We start from the raw sequence: 22,142 nt of genomic DNA, 5'->3' as shown, positions 1-22,142 counted from the left end.
AACTAGTTATATAGTAGTGCTAATAACTAGTTATATAGTAGTGATAATAACTAGTTATATAGTAGTGATAATAACTAGTTATATAGTCGTGCTAATAACTAGTTACATAGTCGTGCTAATAACTAGTTATATAGTAGTGATAATAACTAGTTATATAGTAGTGATAATAACTAGTTATATAGTAGTGATAATAACTAGTTATATAGTCGTGCTAATAACTAGTTACATAGTCGTGCTAATAACTAGTTATATAGTAGTGCTAATAACTAGTTATATAGTGGTGATAATAACTAGTTATATATAGTATTGATAATAACTAGTTATATAGTAGTGATAATAACTAGTTATATAGTAGGGATAATAACTAGTTATATAGTAGTGATAATAACTAGTTATATAGTAGTGATAATAACTAGCTATACAGTAGTGATAATAACTGGTTATACAGTATTGATAATAACTAGTTATATGGTAGTGATAATAACTAGTTATACAGTAGTGATAATAACTGGTTATACAGTAGTGATAATAACTAGTTATACAGTAGTGATAATAACTAGTTATACAGTAGTGATAATAACTAGTTATATAGTATTGATAATAACTAGTTATATAGTAGTGATAATAACTAGTTATACAGTAGTGATAATAACTAGATAAACAGTAGTGATAATAACTAGTTATACAGTATTGATAATAACTAGTTATATAGTATTAATAATAACTAGTTATATAGTAGTGATAATAACTAGTTATACAGTAGTGATAATAACTAGTTATATAGTATTGATAATAACTAGTTATATAGTAGTGATAATAACTAGTTATACAGTAGTGATAATAACTAGTTATACAGTAGTGATAATAACTGGTTATACAGTATTGATAATAACTAGTTATATAGTAGTGATAATAACTAGTTATACAGTAGTGATAATAACTAGTTATACAGCAGTGATAATAACTAGTTATACAGTAGTGATAATAACTGGTTATACAGTATTGATAATAACTAGTTATATAGTAGTGATAATAACTAGTTATACAGTAGTGATAATAACTGGTTATACAGTATCGATAATAACTAGTTATATAGTAGTGATAATAACTAGTTATATAGTAGTGATAATAACTAGTTATACAGTAGTGATAATAACTAGTTATATAGTATTGATAATAACTAGTTATATAGTAGTGATAATAACTAGTTATACAGTAGTGATAATAAGTGGTTATACAGTATTGATAATAACTAGTTATATAGCATTGATAATAACTAGTTATATAGTAGTGATAATAACTAGTTATACAGTTGTGATAATAACTGGTTATACAGTATTGATAATAACTGGTTATATAGTAGTGATAATAACTAGTTATACAGTATCGATAATAACTAGTTATATAGTAGTGATAATAACTAGTTATACAGTAGTGATAATAACTAGTTATATAGCATTGATAATAACTAGTTATATAGTAGTGATAATAACTAGTTATACAGTTGTGATAATAACTGGTTATACAGTATTGATAATAACTGGTTATATAGTAGTGATAATAACTAGTTATATAGTAGTGATAATAACTAGTTATACAGTAGTGATTAATACCCAGTGGTTGTACAACGTGTCATGTTTATGAGTCGGGGAAACATGGAGTGGGACTGAGCTGAAGCAGGAGAAACGTCAGAAAATGATGTTTACGGCAAAGTTAACTCCTCGGTTGTAGCTGATGCATCATTGATACCTAGTTATACAATAGTGATAAAACGTGCTGCCTTCCACTTACGGGTTCAATGATGGCGGGTTCTCCCTTCTCTCCTTTCTCTCCGCCATATCTACCTCCTCCAATCTGAAAACACACCACAGAGACATCCTATCAGAATACAGATCTGCGAGTTGTCAACCATACACGGGGGGCTTCTGTGGGCGTGGTGGCAGCATCACCAGGTTCTAAGCTGACGTCACAAACACCAGCAGTGTGAATTATTACCAATCAGTGGTGAAGTAGTCATGGGAAGTCAAGCAAGGGAAGTCCTACCCAATCGGGTGTCCTCATTTCACCAGGAGATTCTGAGAATTTAATACACTACCACTTCCAGCTGTAAACGAGATAAGAAAAGATCCAGACCCCTTCAAAATGCCGAGTGCCTGTCTGTGCCTGGTAGTGGAACATTTGTTAAGGCTATATGCTAAATGTGTTTTTAGTCTACGTAGGAATTATTAACCACAAGATGTGGTTCGTAAAGAAGCCACAATTTGAGTCTTGGTCCGAATGATATTGGTTAGTTTTCCAAAGCCACTGAAGATGACAAACAGAGATGTATCCCAAATTGCACTGTGTTCCTTTTATAGTGCACAACTTTTGACCAGGGCCCTATGTGTAGTGCACTATATAGGGAATAGGGTGCCATTTGGGATGTACATAACTAACTGAACCCAGCGAGGGTCCTGGACACCTGATATTGTTGACACAATGACTTCACACAGGAAGAATTCATGATGAAACGTTGTTAACCTTTCATTCATAAGCTCGGTTGTAGCAACCTCATGATTGGTATAGGGGAAAAAATAAAGAGTATCATGTCGTAACCTAAACTTAGCACTATTACATTGAGCTGGCTGAATGGAAAATGAATGACAGTCATCCAATATGCTGTAATAGAAATAAGGCCGTGTTCATGGAAAAGTGATTGTCCTCCCTCATCTTGAACAGTACTGACCTCCACTGCTGTGGGAGAAATAGGACTGGAAACAAAATGGCTACAGTGGGACTAGAAACAAAATGGCTACAGTGAGACTGGAAACAAAATGGCTACAGTGGGACTGGAAACAAAATGGCTACAGTGGGACTAGAAACAAAATGGCTACAGTGAGACTGGAAACAAAATGGCTACAGTGAGACTGGAAACAAAACGGCTACAGTGGGACTGGAAACAAAATGGCTACAGTGGGACTAGAAACAAAATGGCTACAGTGAGACTGGAAACAAAACGGCTACAGTGGGACTGGAAACAAAACGGCTACAGTGAGACTGGAAACAAAATGGCTACAAAATGTGAGACTGGAAACAAAATGGCTACAGTGGGACTGGAAACAAAATGGCTACAGTGGGACTGACTGGAAACAAACAAAATGGCTACAGTGGCTGGAAACAAAATGGCTACAGTGAGACTGGAAACAAAATGGCTACAGTGGGACTGGAAACAAAATGGCTACAGTGGGACTGGAAACAAAATGGCTACAGTGAGACTGGAAACAAAATGGCTACAGTGGGACTGGAAACAAAATGGCTACAGTGAGACTGGAAACAAAATGGCTACAGTGGGACTAGAAACAAAATGTCTTTATTCTTTCGGAACCTCTTTGAGTGTAATGTTTACAGTTCATTTTTATTGTTTATTTCACTTTTGTTTATCATCTATTTCACTTGCTTTGGCAAAGTTAACATATGTTTCCCATGTCAATAAAGCCCTTGAATTGAATTGAAAGAGAGAACGAGAGAGAGTGTGAGGGAGGGAGATCAGAAAGACAGACACAGAGAGAGAGAGAGAGAGAGAGAGAGAGAGAGAGAGAGAGAGAGATGGAGAGAGAGAGAGAGAGAGAGAGAGAATGAGAGAGAGAGTGAGGGAGTTCAGAAAAACAGAGAGAGTTAGAGGGATTGTTACGAAGTGAGATGTGTATCTCCATTCAGTATCGACGCCTCGCTCTGTGGTACATATCCCTAATCACACAGACACTCCTCCCAAGCCAACAGTAGCATCGTGTACCTTCAGCAGTAGCTCCTGAGTAGGTTCTATGTTAGGCCTCATAGACTCAGATGTACAGTGGGACAGTGGGACTGAAAACAAAATGGCTACAGTGTTCATTTTTATTGTTTATTTCACTTTTGTTTATCATCTATTTCAGGTTCTATGTTAGGTTCTATGTTAGGCCTCATAGACTCAGATGTACTGGTCTCTGAGATGTGTATATTCAGGATGAGTATAAAATTCAACTTACACTACTATCTGTGTCGGTCTCAGCAGGTACGCCCGGCCCAAACTCATCCTCGTAGGCTGGGAAGGAGGTAGGTTTGGTGTCGCCGGTGCCGTAGTCGCCATAGTCACCGTACTCATACGTCTGTTTCGTATCAATCTCTTTAATATCACCGTATTCCTTCATATCGTACTCCTTAAAATCGTACGATTCTGCGCCGGGGTCGGGACCTTTGGTATCAGAGCCGATTTCTGCTGCAGCCGTAGGGTCGGCGTCGACCTGCTCCACGCCGGTGACGTAATCGTCGACTATTTCCTCGTCGTAGTTCTGATTGGTCGATGTGAGGAGGGGGCGGGGAGGCAGTGGGAGGGAACATGGAGGGTTGAGGTTAGAGAGAGGAATAGTTCACCTATTGGTTAATGTTTCTAATTTAAAAAAAACATTTAATTCATCATTGGTTTGATACAGATGCTACGTGTCAGTAGGTCAGGTGACCTAAAAACATGATCCCCGCCTGTCTTATTTCTCCATAATCTGAAAAGTAAAAGTAATCCTAGATCAGCGCTCAAAGGTCTTGGATAACTTGTAAATATGGGCCACAGAAGTAGGCAGCATATAAAAGAGGGTGAAAGGTTGGTGAATAACCCAGTTACCAGTATTTCCCTGCGTTAGTTATGTCTAAGAAGGATAAATAAAAGGAAGCAGGGAATTCCTGATTGACCATATAAAACGACAGGAAACTGGAGACAAAAAAGAGGATATGGGATGCGGCCCCGTTGGTCGCAATTCATTAGCTGGCAGAATTTTACTAGTAGAGTTTTTATGAACCCCGTTGGTCACAATTCATTAGCAGGCAGAGTTTTACTAGTTCAGTTTATATCAAGATCAGATTGAAGTGTTCTTTCTGATGGATATCAAAAGGGGACTGTAGAAACATGTGGCACCCTTATTCCCTACAAAGTGCACTACTTTTGACCAGAGCCCAATAATGAATAGGGTATCATTTGGGATGCACCCTAAACGCCACACAGGGTTCGGATGACTCCAAGGAAGACGGTAGAGATTAAGAAGACCATCCAAGACTGTTTATTCCTTGATCTTTGTAATATCTAGTAATCTAACTTGGAGATTGCAAACTGAGGACTGTCATTTGTTAATTGGATGGTGACTCGCTGGATGGTGAGTTTAGAATCAAGAGATCCACATAAAGACAACCTGCGTTGTATTCCCCCGAGCTGCTTGTAGAAAGCCTAAATACTTTAAGCAATCTCTTTGAGAATACAAATACTACTCTGTCTCATTATTCACCAGCCATTTCATTGTATCCAAATTGGAATGAATGGACACGGAAAACGTTCTCACCAGAATTGTTACACCCTGGTCTTAGTATTCTGTGTTCTCTTTATTATTTTGGTTAGGCCAGGGTGTGACATGGGTGATTTATGTGGTTTGTTTTGTCTAGGGGTTTTGTAGTTTATGGGATAGTGTTTAGTTAAGTATTCTAGGTAAGTCTATGGTTGCCTGAAGTGGTTCTCAATCAGAGGCAGGTGGTTATCGTTGTCTCTGATTGGGAACCATATTTAGGCAGCCATATTCTTTGGGTCTCTTGTGGATGATTGTTCCTGTCTCTGTGTTTGTTGCACCAGATAGGGCTGTTTTGGTTTTTCCACGTTTATTGTTTTGTATAGTGTTCACGTTTTCATCTTTACTAAAGATGTTTACAAATAACCACGCCGCACCTCTCTTTCACCAGGAGAAAACTGTTACCAGAATATAACGTGAGGTCGTTGTATCACACGTCATGTGGTATTGGCAGGCGTTCCAGCATTCCACATATACATCAAACCACCACATAAAGCGTTTGATGTTCCTCTGTCTGGCAGCTCAGCTGTCGCAATAATCCAACGTGCTTTAAATTGGTCCATCTTTGTCATTTCACATCAAACGCTTCCTTTGATGTCCTCTGAGGTCCAGTAGTACACTACTTTACCCTAATATACATCCCTAATGCTACCCTATTCCCTACATAGTACACTACTTTACCCTAATATACATCCCTAATGCTACCCTATTCCCTATATAGTACACTACTTTACCCTAAATATACATCCCTAATGCTACCCTATTCCCTACATAGTACACTACTTTACCCTAAATATACATCCCTAATGCTACCCTATTCCCTATATAGTGCACTACTTTACCCTAAATATACATCCCTAATGCTAAATAATATACATCCCTAATGCTTTATTCCCTAAATATTTACCCTAAATATACATCCTAATGCATCCCTAATGCTACCCTAAATATACATCCCTAATGCTACCCTATTCCCTATATAGTGCACTACTTTTGACAAGCACCAAATAGTCTCCTGCAGACTCTGGTCAAAAGTAGTGCACTATTTATGGGAATAGGGTGTTATTTTTGGACACACACACAGTCTGTTAAACTCAGTAGTTTTAGTAAGATGAGACAACACAGAGTACTACTTTAGTGATAACGTGTCGTCATCGTAGACAAAGAGAAGCATGCCAACATACCAGGATTGGAACGGTTGAGTCTGTAGGATTCTCAGCGGGTGGAGCTACGTCCACAGCCTATCACACGACAGCACAGAGCAAAAACAAAGAAAAAGACAGTTTAAAAAAACAAAATGGTGGAATGATGAAGAATAAGAAAAAAAAGGGCTTGGAATGATGCTGTTAAATCCACACTACAACATTGAGTCAGCAGCACGATGTGATAGCAACATCTATTGTAATGACCATTTTAGAACAATGGTAGTAACTGTCGATTAGACAGTATAGATATACTTATATCTATATCTATGTTAGATATTAGACAGGTATGACTCATCTTCATTGAATGGAGTCATTGTCCATTTGGGGTGTGTGTGCGTGTGTGTGTGTGTGTGTGTGTGTGTGTGTGTGTGTGTGTGTGTGTGTGTGTGTGTGCGTGTGTGTGTGTGCATGTGTGTGTGTGTGTGTGTGTGTGTGTGTGTGTGTGTGTGTGTGTGTGTGCGTGTGTGTGTGTGTGTGCGTGTGTGTGTGTGTGTGCGTGCGCGCATGTGCATGTGCGTGCGTGTGCGTGTGTGTGTGTGTGTGTGTGTGTGCGCGTGTGTGTGTGTGTGTGTGTGCGTGTGTGTGTGTGCGCACATGTGCATGTGCGCGTGTGTGTGTGTGTGTGTGTGTGTGTGTGTGTGCGTGTGCGTGCGCGCGTGTGCGTGTGTGTGTGTGTGAATCTACAGGTGTATTTTACCTCAGGTGCAGGTTTGGCTCCTTCGGTTGGGACAGTTTCAGTGGCTTCTTCTCCTTCACTGTAGTCATAGACCTCACTGTAGTCTAGGTCGTACGAATTGTACTGGACGGGAGAGAAGGGACAGGCAACCAGTCAGTACACACATTGTCTCTTTTTCAAACATTAAAAAAAAGGAAAATATGATAAATCACATCCTTCATATTTACATGGCTACGACTGAGATGAGAGCTGTTGAAGGAGAATTATAGGCTTATTGTTGTTCACACTGTTCCCATGCTCTCTTTAAACTAAACTCTAAATATGGTACTGGAGTGTGTGTTGTAAAAAAAAAAATCAAATTACTCACAGACAACGCTTTAAGCATCCTTAAGTATATATACACTACTGTTGAAAAGTTTGGGGTCACTTCAAAATGGTTTTTGAAAGAAAACCCTTTTTTTTTGTCCGTTAAAATAACATAAAATTGATCAGACATACAGTGTAGACATTGTTAATGTTGTAAATGACTATTGTAGCTGGAATCGGCAGATTTTTTATGGAATATCTACATAGGTGTACAGAGGCCCATTATCAGCAACCATCACTCCTGTGTTCCAATGGCACGTTGTGTTAGCTAATCCAAGTTTATCATTTTAAAAGGCTAATTGATCAATAGAAAACCCTTTTGCAATTATGTTAGCACATCTGAGAACTGTAGTGCTGATTAAAGAAGCAATAAAACTGGCCTTCTCTAGACTAGTTGAGTATCTGAAGCATCAGCATTTGTGGGTTCGATTACAGGCTCAAAATGGCCAGAAACAAAGACCTTTCTTCTGAAACTCGTCAGTCTATTCTTGTTCTGAGAAATGAAGGCTATTCCATGCGAGAAATTGCCTATAAGCTGTATACTACTCCCTTCACAGAACAGAGCAAACTGGCTCCAACCAGAATTGAAAGAGGAGTGGGAGGCCCTGGTGCACAACTGAGCAAGAGGACAAGTACATTAGATTGTCTAGTTTGAGAAACAGACGCCTCACAAGTCTTCAACTAGCAGCTTCATTAAATAGTATCCGCAAAACACCAGTCTCAACATCAACAGTGAAGAGGCGACTCCGGGATGCTGGCCTTCTAGGCAGAGTTCCTCTGTCCAGTATCTGTGTTCTGTTGCCCATCTTAATCTTTTATTTTTATTGGCCAGTCTGAGATATGGCTTTTTCTTTGCAACTCTGCCTAGAAGGCCAGCATTCCAGAGTCGCCCATTATTCTCTGCAGATCCTCTCAAGCTCTGTAAGGTTGGATGAGGAGCATTGCTGCACAGCTTATTTTTCAGGTCTCTCCAGAGATCAGAGTCATACCCAAGAAGACTTGAGGCTGAAATCAAAGCTGCCAAAGGTGCTTCAACAAAATACTGAGTAAAAGGTCTGAATACTTATGCAAAGTCATATTTCAGCTTTTTATTTGTAATATGTTTGTAACAATAAAAACAACAGCAGTTTGTGGGTTGAAGAAAATAAAACATGTTTTTAGAATAAGGCTGTAAAATGCTTTAAAAAGTCAATGGGTCTGAATACTTTCCGAATGTATCAGTACCAGACAAATGTTTGGACACAGCTACTCATTCAAGGGGTTTTCATAATTTTTTTACTATTTTCTACATTGTAGAAGAAGACATCAAAACTATGAAATAACATATATGTAATCATGTAGTAACCAAACAAGTGTTAAAAAAATAAATAAAATAAAAAGTGTTAAACAAATCCAAATATATTTTAGTAGCCACCCTTTGACTTGATGACACTCATGGCATTTCATAGTTTTAAATGTCTTCACCATAATTCTACAATGTAGAAAATAGTAAAAAATAAAGAAAAACCCTTGAATGAATAGGTGTTCTAAAACTTTTGACGGGTAATATATAACAATATATACTGTATATGTATTTATTTCCTTACTAAATATTTAATGGGGGATTGGAAATGATGCAGACAATTACATTGATAGAACCAACAATCTATATTATATTAAAACTGATCTACCACCTAAATGTACAAGGTTATAAACAGGCAAGAAAACCAACATCTAGCAGCTCCTTTTCTGGTTGCCAGTGATTTTAATTCTGCGTCTCTACGACACGTGATGCCCAACTTCCATCAACACATCTCCACTGCCACAAGGGACGATAAAGTCCTAGTGCTATTCTACCCACAAACAAGCATACAAGGCCCTCCCTTGTCCACCATTGTCCAAATCAGTACTCTCGCTTCATCTTTACAAGCAGAAACTCAAACAGGAAGTAAGTACCCGTGACTCGTTCCGTTGAGAAATGGTCACCAGAATCAGAGATTATGCTACACGACTGCTTTGCCAGCGCTGATTGGAATCTGTTTCGAGACGAGCTAACCATCTTCGTCACCGGCTTCATTAGAAAATCCATAGGCAAAATTGTCCCCAAAGTGATTGTTTGCTGATTCCATAATTAAAAAGCCCTGGATTAACATCGAGGTTGGAGCTAAACTAAAGGACATAGCTATTGCAGACAACCCTGAGGCTACGGCCGAGGACAGGAATAAGTACAAGAAGACCAGCTATGACCTCTGCAGAGTCATCAAATGAGCAAAAAGGACAATATAGGATGAATGTGGAATCATATTACATGCATGTGGCAGGGGCTACAGTCCATTACGGATTACAAAGGAAGACCCAACCGTGATCTGCCCAACAATGCCTCTCTACCAGACAAACTCAATGCAGTTTATGCACGCTTTGACAACAACAATATCGTGCTGGCTGTGAGGGCCATCACCGACCCAGTGGACTCGCTCTCCGAGGCCGACCTGAGAAAGGTCTTTAATCAGGTCAACACCCACAAGGCAGCAGGGCCTGACTGTATTCCATGGCGTGTTCTCATAGCATGCGCAGAACAGCTGGCAGGCATATTCACGTTCATTTTCAACCTCTCCTTGTCCCAGTCTGTAATCCACACATGTTTTAAGATGACCACAATCATCCCTGTTCCAAAGAACTCTAAGGCTTCATGCCACAATGACTACCACCCTGTAGCACTCACATCTGTAATCAGGAAGTGCTTTGAGAGGCTGGTTATAGCACACATTAACCCCACCTTCCCAGACAACCTAGACCCACCCCAATTTGCATACCCCCCCATCCATAGATGACGCAATCTCATTTGCTCTCTCCACACTGCCCTCACCCATCTAGATAAAAGGAATACCTATGTGAGAATGCTGTTCATTGACTACAGCTCAGAGTTCAACACCATTGACCCCTCCAAAGTCGTCACCAGGCTTAGGACTCTGGGTCTGAACTCTTCCCTCTGCAACTGGAGCAATATTACCTTCGCCACGCTGACCCTCAACACCCTCAACAGGCTCCACAGGGGTGTGTACTTAGTCCCTTCCTGTACTCCCTATTCACCCACGACTCCAACACCATCATCAAGTTTGCTGACGACACGACAGTGGTAGGCTGAGTCAGCCTACTGGGAGGAGGTCAGTGACCTGGCAGTGTGGTGCCAGAGCAACAAGCTCTCCCTCAACATCAGTAACACCAAGCAGCTGATTGTGGACTACAGGAAACGAGGGGGGTGAGTCACCCCATCCACATCGACAGGGTTGCAGTGGAGCAGGTTGACAGCTTCAAGTGTCCAAATCACTAAGACTTAAAATGGTCCAAGCACACACGCACAGTCAAGAAGAAGGCACGACAGCGCCTCTTGCCCCTCAGGAGGTTGAAAAAGTTTGGCATGGACACTCAAATCCTCAAAAAAGTTCTACAGCTGCACCGTTGAGAGCATTTTGACTGTCTGTATCACCGCCTGGTATGGCAACAGCACCGCCCTCGATCCCATGGCGCTACAGAAAGTGGTGCGGACAGCCCAGTACATCACTGGGGCCGATCTCCCTGCCATCCAGGACCTCTATACCAGGCGGTGTCAGAGGAAGGTAAATCGTTAAAAACTCCAATCACCCATGTCCCGGCACGGCAGGCGGTACCCGGTGCACCAGTATCCCTGCACGTTGTAAATATGGTACTAGAACTGACCCTGTATATGGTATGCTAACTTACTTCCTTATCGTGTTCTTCATATTTCTTCTTATTTCTCAGAAGCTAGTAATGAATAAATTAACTACAAAATATATTAAAAAGGAAGCTAGTAATTAATGAGTTGATCAAGTCCAACCACTCTTTGGCACCCTATTCCCTACATAGTGCACTAGTTTAGACCAGAGCCCTATGGCACCCTATTCCCTACATAGTGCACTACTTTAGACCAGAGCAATATGGCACCCTATTCCCTACAGAGTACACTACTTTAGACCAGAGCCCTATGGCACCCTATTCCCTACATAGTGCACTACTTTAGACCAGAGCCACTTGGGCCCTGTGGGAATCAGACGTTATGTTTTATGTCTCTCAAAGTACTGTAACTTAAAGACCTGTATCTACTTTCAGAATTGTAATTAAATCCCCTGCTATGTTAGACCAGAGGCCTATGGCACCCTATTCCCTACAGAGTGCACTACTTTAGACCAGAGCCCTATGGCACCCTATTCCCTATATAGTGCACTACTTTAGACCAGAGCCCTATGGCACCCTATTCCCTACAGAGTGCACTACTTTAGCCCAGAGCCACTTGGGCCCTGTGGGAATCAGACGTTATGTTTTATGTCTCTCAAAGTACTGTAACTTAAAGACCTGTATCTACTTTCAGAATTGTAATTAAATCCCCTGCTATGTTTAGGTTGCCCATAAGGGTTCACCCATAAACACACACACACACACACACACACACCCATTTTTAGAAAGGTCTTTCAGAGTGGCTTGGTAGAGGCCTAGAGGCGATCTTTGGCAGTTGAAAAACACGGCCCAGGCAGATGAGTTTTCATTGGCTAGCATTTAACATCCTGTTTTTAATGCATGCTGGGTTTTTACTGCCCTCTTCAACACTGCAATCATGAACCCTGGTCATGTGAAACTCAACGTGTGTGTGGAGAGCGTGTGTTGTTGTTGTTGTTGTTGTTGTTGTTGTTGGTTTCACTATCCTTGTGGGAACCAGAAGTCAAGGAAAACAAGGAAGATTCTGACAAGTGCGGACATTTCGCCAGAAAAAAAGGCTATTTTAGGCTTAGGGGTTAGGTTTAGGGTTATAATTGGGGTTAGGGTTTAGGGTTAGAATTGGGGTTAGGGGTTAGGTTTAGGGTTAGAATTGGGGTTAGGGGTTAGGGTTAGAATTGGGGTTAGGGGTTAGGGTTAGATGTTAGGGTTACGTTTGCAGATTAGGGGTTTGGAATTAAGGTTAGTGTAAAGGTTAGGGTTAGGAATAAATTGTGTGTGTGTGTGTGTGTGTGTGTGTGTGTGTGTGTGTGTGTGTGTGTGTGTGTGTGTGTGTGTGTGTGTGTGTGTGTGTGTGTGTGTGTGTGTGTGTGTGTGTGTGTGTGTGTGTGTGTGTGTGTGTGTGTGTGTGTGTATGTGCGTGTGTGTGTGTATGTATGTGTGTGTGTGTGTGTGTGTGTGTGTGTTCAGAATAAACGTAAACCTGAGGTCTTAGACTGGACTGTCCATTTTATCCATGAGTGAAATGTTCTAAATGTTCAAGTAAGTTTTTCTGTAATTTCCACATAACCCACATATAGCCATTTTGATGTAGCTGAAAAAACATATGCACCTGATAATAATATTACAATATATATTTTCCTTCATAGTCTGTGAAAGGAGGACATATACAGTATGTACTGTTCATTTTACATATACAGTATTGTATATTTTATATCAGTACACTTTTTTTGTTGTTGTTATTTTTAGTCGTACCCTTCAGCTCCCCCTCAAACCCTCCCATCTACAGCTGAAGTCGGAAGTTTACATACAACTTAGCCAAATACATTTAAACTTAGTTTTCGACAGTTCCTGACATTTCATCTGAGTAAAAATTCCCCTGTCTTAGGTCAGTTAGGATCACCACTTTATTTTAAGAATGTGAAATGTCAGAATAATAGTAGAGAGAATGATTTATTTCAGCTTTTGTTTCTTTCATCACATTCCCAGTGGGTCAGAAGTTTACATACACTCAATTAGTATTTGGTAGCATTGCAATAAAATTGTTTAACTTGGGTCAAGCGTTTCGGTGAGATTTCTGGTAGCCTTTCACAAGCTTCCGACAACAAGTTGGGTGAATTTTGTCCCATTCCTCCTGACAGAGCTGGTGTAACTGAGTCATGTCTGTAGGCCTCCTTGTTCGCACACACTTTTTCAGTTCTGCCCTTCAAATTTTCTATAGGGTTTTCTATAGGATTGAGGTCAGGGCTTTGTGATGGCCACTCCAATGACTTGACTTTGTTGTCCTTAAGCCATTTTGCCACAACTTTGAAAGTCTGCTTGGGGTCATTGTCCATTTGGTAAACCCATTTGCAAGCATCCTTTAACTTCCTTACTGATGTCTTGAGATGTTGCTTCAATATATCCACATCATTTTCCCTTCTCATGATGCCATCTATTTTGTGAAGTGCACCAGCCCCTCCTGCAGCAAAGCACCCCCACAACATGATGCTGCCAACCCCCGTGCTCCACGGTTGGGATGGTGTTCTTCGGCTTGCAAGCCTCCCCCTTTTCTCTCCAAACAGAACGATGGTCATTATGGCCAAACACTTCTATTTTTGTTTCACCAGACCAGAGGACATTTCTCCAAAAAGTACGATCTTTGTCCCCATGTGCAGTTGCAAACCATAGTCTGGCTTTTTTATGGTGGTTTTGGAGAAGTGGCTTCTTCCTTGCTGAGTGGCCTTTCAGGTTATGTCAATATAGGACTCATTTTACTGTGGACTTTTGTACTTTTTGTACCTTTTACCTGTTACTTTTGTACCTGTTTCCTCCAGAATCTTCACAATGTCCTTTGCTGTTGTTCTGGGATTGATTTGCACTTTTCGCACCACAGTACGTTCATCTCTAGGAGACAGAATGCGTCGCCTTCCTGAGCGGTATGACGGCTGCGTGGTTTCATGGTGTTTATACTTGCGTACTATTGTTTGTACAGATGAACGTGGTACCTTCAGGAATTTGGAAATTGCTCCCAAGGATGAACCAGACTTGTGGAGGTCTACATTTTTTTTTCTGAGGTCTTGGCTGATTTCTTTTGATTTTCCCATGATGTCAAGCAACGAGGCACTGAGATTGAAGGTAGGCCTTGATATACATCCACAAGTACACCTCCAATTGACTCAAATTATGTCAATTAGCCTATCAGAAGCTTCTAAAGCAATGACATAATTTTCTGGAATTTTCCAAACTTTTTAAAGGCCCAGTCAACTTAGTGTATGTAAACTTCTGACCCGCTGTAATTGTGACACAGTGAATTATAAGTGAAATAACCTGTCTGTAAACAATTGTTGGAAAAATGACTTGTGTTATGCACAATGTAGATGTCCTAAACGAATTTGTGGAGTGGTTTAAAAACGAGTTTTAATGACTCCAATCTAAGTGCATGTAAACTTCCGACTTCAACTGTATATCTGAATAACATACAATTGAAGTCAGAAGTTTACATACACAGGTTGGAGTCATTAAAACTCGTTTTTCAACCACTCCACAAATTTCTTGTTAACAAACTATAGTTTTGGCAAGCCGGTTAGGACATCTACTTTGTGCATGACACAAGTAATTTTTCCCAAAATTGTTTACAGACAGATTATTTCACTTATAATTCACTGTATCACAATTCCAGCTTGTAGTTCATTCATTCATTACTAGCTTGTGTTTAAATATCTGTCATACATGTAATGCCTACACCCCTATGGCACCCTATTCCCTAAATAGTGCACTACATTTGACCAGAGCCCTCCATCCATCTTTTGCAGTGCAGTCAAATGAAAACAGATAATGAATGAAAGTAGTTGCTAATAGATCGAATTCTACTCATTGATTTAGGAGGATTCTTTACCCTATATGAGGTCCAGTCAAAACAAAGACTAGGTAGATTAATTTAACAGGCTACTGACAGGGTTCTAGTCCCAGATACAGTACCTCTGTTAACAGGCTACTGACAGGGTTCTAGTCCCAGATACAGCATCTCTGTTAACAGGCTACTGACAGGGTTCTAGTCCCAGATACAGCATCTCTGTTAACAGGCTACTGACAGGGTTCTAGTCCCAGATACTGTATCTCTGTTAACAGGCTACTGACAGGGTTCTGGTCCCAGATACTGTATCTCTGTTAACAGGCTACTGACAGGGTTCTGGTCCCAGATACTGTATCTCTGTTAACAGGCTACTGACAGGGTTCTAGCACTGATACCGAGGGGACAGATAAATATTAGTTCAAGTTCAACTGCTGAACTCATCAAAATAATAGAGAGATAGAGAGAGAGAGACATAAATTGAAGGAGACTGACAGAGAAAGAGAGAGAGGGTGGGAAAAGAGAGAGGGAGAGAGAGAGAGAGAGAGAGAGAGGGGGGGAGCGAGAGAGAGAGAGAGAGAGAGAGAGGAGGGGGGAGCGAGAGAGAGAGAGAGAGGTGGGAAAAGAGAGAGAGAGAGAGGGGAGGGAGAGAGAGAGGGGGAGCGAGAGAGAGAGAGAGAGAGAGAGAGAGGGGGAGCGAGAGAGAGAGAGAGAGAGAGGGGGGAGAGAGAGAGAGAGAGAGAGAAGGGGAGCGAGAGAGAGAGAGAGAGAGAGAGGGGGGAGCGAGAGAGAGAGAGAGGGGAAAACGGAATGAGATAGAGCACAGAGACAGTATATTTATGAGGTTTGAGAGCCTGGCCAAGCCTGAAGAATTCCCCACCACAGGCGAGAAAGTTTAAAAAGTTTAAAGAGATAAATATTTAAGCGTGCTCATAAAAGACTCCCCCTCTTGCTTACATCCCTCTTCTCATCCCTGCCTCTCTCCTCTTGCATGTGTCTGTGTGTTGCAAAGTATTATAGGCTAGGTAGGGGTCAGGGTATATCTGGTAGATGTCAGGGTCAAAGACATGTGATGAACATTGAACCCCTTGACCCTTCATCCCTCCATCATCTGATAAACAGACCTGGAACACCTGATTGGTTGATCATATAATAACTATTGACTCGATTGACTGATTTTATTTTTGTTATAACCTAGAATAGTCCTTCCTATAAAGTTGTTCCATTGACTCGTTGAAAACAACAAGGATTCCGTCAAAGACTCACCGGGATTCCGTCAAAGACTCGCCGGGATTCCGTCAAAGACTCACCGGGATTCCGTCAAAGACTCCCGGGATTCCGTCAAAGACTCCCGGGTGGCGCAACGATCTAATGCACCGCGTCGAAGTGCTGAGGCGCCACTACAGAATCGGGGTTCGATCCCAGGCTGTGTCACAGCCCGCCGTGACTGGGAGCCCCATATGGCGGCACACAATTGACCCTGTGTCGTCCGAGTTAGGGAAGGTGGGGGGCTAGTTAGCTACAGTAGTTAGCTATTTCCATCAGTAGTTGTTGTGTTGTTAGCATATTCCACCGTTTGTAGAATGCATACTGGCATTTGAATATAGAAAAAGGGAATCTAGACATGCTGTGGACACATTTAAAATCTAGGTTGAGACGGGTGATGCGTTCGGAATTTCAGGATCAGAACACTAAAAGCTGCCAAGTCTAGACACGGCTAAAGACTCTCAACGAGTCTCAACGAGGTTCTCTTCAGCCAAAGACTCTATCCATCTCAACGAGGTACTCTTCAGTTAAAGACTCTATCCATCTCAATGAGGTCCTCTTCAGTCAAAGACTCTATCCATCTCAATGTGGTCATCTTCAGTCAGACTCTATCCATCTCAATGTGGTCATCTTCAGTCAGACTCTATCCATCTCAACGAGGTCATCTTCAGTCAAAGACTCTATCCATCTCAATGTGGTCATCTTCAGTCAGACTCTATCCATCTCAATGTGGTCATCTTCAGTCAGACTCTATCCATCTCAACGAGGTCATCTTCAGTCAAAGACTCTATCCATCTCAACGAGGTCATCTTCAGTCAAAGACTCTATCCATCTCAACGAGGTCATCTTCAGTCAAAGACTCTAACCATCTAAATGTGGCCCTCTTAAATCATCTCCTTATTAACAGAAGTTGGAAGATAAGTGTCTCAACCTTTTCTTAATGCTCCCTATTCTCAGACTAGTCTTGGCAACGTCAAAACAATGTTTTCCAGGACCAAGATGTTCTACTCCTTCTGTACCTTGGCTATATTTCCATTTAATTATCAAAACACAGCACTACTATTTCTATCCTGTTGTTTGTTGAAATACACAAATTCCTTTTGTCAGACCAGAGTTAGGCTAGCCAGTTAGCTATACAGCACTAACAGACCTGGGACCAGGTTAAGATAGGCTAGCCAGTTAGCTATACAGCACTAACAGACCTTGGACCAGGTTAAGATAGTGCTGTATAGCCAACAGGCTAACCTATCTTAACCTGGTCCAAGGTCTGTTAGTGCTGTATAGCTAACTGGCTAGCCTAACAGACCTTGGACCAGGTTAAGATAGTGCTGTATAGCCAACAGGCTAGCCTAACAGACCTACAGCACTAACAGACCTGGGACCAGGTTAAGATAGGCTAGCCAGTTGGCTACACAGCACTAACAGACCTGGGATCAGGCTAGAGATTATTTAGAGAGGCACTATAACCCCTAGCAGCAGTGGTTGGTTTTCCAGGTAGTGGGCTGGGCATCAATCTAGGGATGGTAGGTATATATTTCACAGGCAGAGAGAGAGAGAGAGAGAGAGAGAGAGAGAGAGAGAGAGAGAGAGAGAGTGTGTGTGTGTGTGTGTGTGTGTGTGTGTGTGTGTGTGTGTGTGTGTGTGTGTGTGTGTGTGTGTGTGTGTGTGTGTGTGTGTGTGTGTGTGTGTGTGTGTGTGTGTGTGTGACCCCAGAGAGGGAGAACTGAGCTCCTGAGCCTGGTGGACTCATTATAGGTATAAATCACTGAGTCCACTCGTACACACACACACACACATACACACACACACACACAGCCCAGCGCGGGCTCAGACTTTGTGGCAGAAGGATACGGAAAGTTTGTAGTGTGAGCTCATAGTGAACATCACCGTTCCCTTCAGGACAGACTATCACAATACGGACTCTACATCCCACATGGCACACATAGGGCTCTGGTCTAACGTAGTGCACTATGCAGGGAATAGGGTGCGATTTGGAGAGAAATAAACCCAGACACAAAGCATTGTATTTCAATTAGGTGGATTTGGCTGAAGAATGTGGCTTTGGGGAGAGAGGGAGAGAGAGACAGGGAGAGAGGGAGAGAGAGACAGGGAGAGAGGGAGAGAGGGAGAGAGACAGGGAGCGACAGGGAGAGGGAGAGGGAGAGGGAGAGACAGGGAGAGAGGGAGAGGGAGAGAGACAGGGAGAGAGGGAGAGAGGGAGAGAGACAGGGAGAGACAGGGAGAGAGGGAGAGAGAGAGGGGAGAGACAGGGAGAGAGGGAGAGAGGACGATTGTGTGTTTGAGGGATTTACGTGGAGTTGGAGAACGTCGACAATGAAACTCAAATCAGGCAGAGATCAGTGAAAACATCCGAGTCGGTATTGAAATGCTGTATGATCGTATCTCCATCAATGGAACATCAAATGGATTAATAAATAGGTACAAATAGATGAGAGAAAAATAAAATATATATATATATATATATGTTTCACATGAGAACCTTGTTAAATGTTGCATCAGATGTTCAATGTTTTAACCCTTACTAGACTGAGAGGCTCTGAAATACACAGACATTCCTAAGCCAAAAAGGCTTTGAGCTGCTGGTCTTCGTCAGAAATTGCAAGGTGAATACTTCATTCACACTGTTTGTGTCTATAAATGATTGTGTAATGTGTCTTCAAAGGATTTAAAGATAGTCTTTGAGGGACGACATACATTTTATAAAGGTATCAGCTCCAACGATACACCTTATGTTACAAGAACACACTATCATCCATCTCTCTCCCTCTCCCTCTCTGTCTCCCTCTCCCTCTCCCCTCCCTCCCTCCCTCCCTCCCTCCCTCCCTCCCTCCCTCCCTCCCTCCCTCCCTCCCTCCCTCCCTCCCTCCCTCCCTCCCTCCCTCTCTCTCTCCCTCTCTCTCTCTCTCTCTCTCCCTCTCTCTCCCTCTCTCTCCCTCTCTCCCTCTCTCTCTCCCTCTCCTCTCCTCTCTCTCTCCTCTCTCTCTCTCTCTCTCTCTCTCTCTCTCTCTCTCTCTCTCTCTCTCTCTCCCTCTCTCTCTCTCTCTCTCTCCCCTCTCTCTCCCCCCCTCTCCCCCTCTCTCTCTCCCCTCCGTCCCTCCCTCCATACCTCATCCTCTGGTTCCTGTGCCTGTGGCTGCTCCTGGTGAGGCGTTTCACAGTCGGGGCTGTAGTGTTCACAGTAGTCGTACGCTGCCCGCGGGTCGGCCACAATCAGCAGCTGCTGGATGTCACCCTGTAAAGAAGAGAGAGAAGACATCAGAACAGAGTATTCTCAAGTCACAGCTCAAAAAGAGAAGAGAAGTGACAGATAATTGATGTTCTTCAAACATCTCCTTGAGACGAGGAGGAGAGAGCATGTTAGTTTAACTTTCAGGAATGAACCTGGGTCTCCTGCTCACCAACCCAATATCTAAACCATTAGATGAAAATGTGCATTATCTGAAGGAGACATTTAGGACCACAAGTCTTAGGCAGGGATGCCTCTTCACAAGAGGTGGTTCATGATTCTAAATCACCTCTGCTACATCAAAACAGATAAATCACCCCTCCCCTCACATCACCCCTCACCTCCCCTCACCCTTCATGCCTCACCCAAGAGGTCACCCTAAATCACCCTCACCTCCCCAGATAACCCCCCCCTCACCCTTCACCCCTCAACTCCCCCCCTCACCCAGGGATGCCTCCCCCTCACAAGAGGTGGTTCATGATTCAAATCACCTCTGCTACATCAAAACAGATAAATCACCCTCCCCTCATCACCCCTCACCTCCCCTCACCCAGGGATGCCTCTTCACAAGAGGGTTCATCATTCTAAATCACCTCTGCTCCCCAAAACAGATAAATCACCCCTCCCCTCATCACCCCTCACCTCCCCTCACCCAGGGATGCCTCCCCTCCCCTTCACCAAATCACCCTGCCACCTCAAAACAGATAAATCACCCCTAACCCCCCTCACCCCTCCCCTCACCCCTCACATCCCCTCCCCTCACCCCTCAACCTCTCCCCTCAACTCCCCTCCCCTCACCCCTCACCTCCCCTCACCCTCACCTCCCCTCCCCTCACCTCACCCCTCACCTCCCCTCACCCCTCCCCCTCCCTCAACCCTCTCACCTCACCCTCCACCTCCCCCTCACCCCTTCACCCCTCCTCCCCTCCCCTCACCCCTCACCTCCCCTCACCCCTAACCCCCACCCCCTCCCCTCCCCTCACCCCCTCACCTCCCCTCCCCTCCCCTCACCCTTCACCCTCACCCTCCCTCACCCCTCACCCCACCCCTCATCCCTCCCCTCTCCCCAACCCTCACTTCACCTCTCACATTCATATCACTCACATTACAAAAGTAAAATTTGAGAACAGAATACAGTGAGTTCTAATGTTGTTTCCATACATGATAGAAATCAAACAAAAGTGTGACAGAAGACCAATGTAGATACATGATAATAGAGACAGCAGCTTCTGAATATCAAGAAACATCTATCCACAGACGGACGGACGGACGGACAGACAGACAGAGGAAGAAACAACAATGTCCTGACCAATAGACAACCAGCATCTCCCTCAGTCAGACCAATCAGACGATCCAGCACCGGGTTTGTTTCTCTACTCTCTCCAAAGACAGACACACATTTGTGAATACACGGGCAGTCACACACACACACACACACACACACACACACACACACACACACACACACACACACACACACACACACACAGAAACACACACACAGACACACACACAGAAAATAAAAAGAAGCCAGACTGGGCACAGAAAATAAAAAGGGGTGAGGGGAGATTGCATCAAGACTTTGTTTGCTCACTCTGAAATGGCAGGGAGGGTGTCTGTAAGTCCCCCCTTTCAAAAAGACTATTGTACAGTCCTCCCCCGACACAACCATTAGGGAAATCGAGTCATATTACCCTGCCTTGCCAAACCTCACCCTGTGTCCCAAATGGCACCCCCAGCCTGCCTGGTGCTAGAGGAATGGGACAGATACATAACCAGAGTCTGTACTTAGAAAATCTCTCTCTCTCTCTCTCTCTCTCTCTCTCTCTCTCTCTCTCTCTCTCTCTCTCTCTCTGCTGTGGAGAATGTTAACTAGCAGCACCCCACCCCACAAATACTTCAGCTGACCTCCTCTGTGTTGATCCACTCATGTGTATATATTGGATGAGTTTCTCATCTTCTGCTTTCCTCAGCATACATGACTATATCAACTAAGTTGGTGGTTAAATATATGATCAATGAAATAGAGTTAAGTGGCTCTCACACTAAGTTGGCCTTTATAAAGAGACATTACGAAGACCAGATCACTGGCAGGCAGAGCAATAAATAGCAATAAATATATAATTAAATTAGATAATTAAATAGGTACCATTAAGTGGTAAACATCAGAATAAATAAATAGATCATTAAATAAGTACCATTAAGTATGTGAACACTTTGGAATTACCTGGATTTCATAAAATGTGATCTGATCTTCATCTAAGTCACAACAACAGACAAACACAGTGTGCTTAAACTAATAACACACAAATTATTGTATTGTACTTGTCTATATTGAATACATCATTTAAACATTCCAAGAGATAATTGGAGTCAGGAGTCAGCTAACCAATCAATGAGACGAGATTGGAGATGTTGGTTAGAGCCCGATAAAAAAACACTCACAAAATTTGACTTTGCTATTCACAAGAGGCATTGCCTGATGTGAACCATGCCTCGA

The 22,142-nt window shown here is 42.5% G+C and overlaps 1 protein-coding gene across 1 annotated transcript in view; it reads right to left on the bottom strand.

The window, feature by feature from the left end:
• Positions 1 to 22,142, bottom strand: part of LOC112226415 (collagen alpha-1(XI) chain) — a 200,433-nt gene that overhangs the window by 115,556 nt on the left and 62,735 nt on the right. The window contains exons 5-9 of the mRNA XM_042308330.1: positions 19,523 to 19,648; positions 7,245 to 7,346; positions 6,527 to 6,583; positions 4,005 to 4,307; positions 1,792 to 1,854 (exon numbers count right to left, since the gene is read on the bottom strand). Coding sequence (XP_042164264.1) covers positions 1,792 to 1,854; positions 4,005 to 4,307; positions 6,527 to 6,583; positions 7,245 to 7,346; positions 19,523 to 19,648 — 651 coding nt within the window. The remainder of the gene's footprint in view (positions 1 to 1,791; positions 1,855 to 4,004; positions 4,308 to 6,526; positions 6,584 to 7,244; positions 7,347 to 19,522; positions 19,649 to 22,142) is intronic.

The sequence above is a fragment of the Oncorhynchus tshawytscha genome, linkage group LG28, assembly GCF_018296145.1.
Source record: "Oncorhynchus tshawytscha isolate Ot180627B linkage group LG28, Otsh_v2.0, whole genome shotgun sequence".
In the NCBI taxonomy this organism is placed as follows: Eukaryota; Metazoa; Chordata; class Actinopteri; order Salmoniformes; family Salmonidae; genus Oncorhynchus; species Oncorhynchus tshawytscha.
The sequence above is the reverse complement of the archived record's forward strand: the minus strand, read 5'-3'. Positions and strand labels throughout refer to the sequence as shown.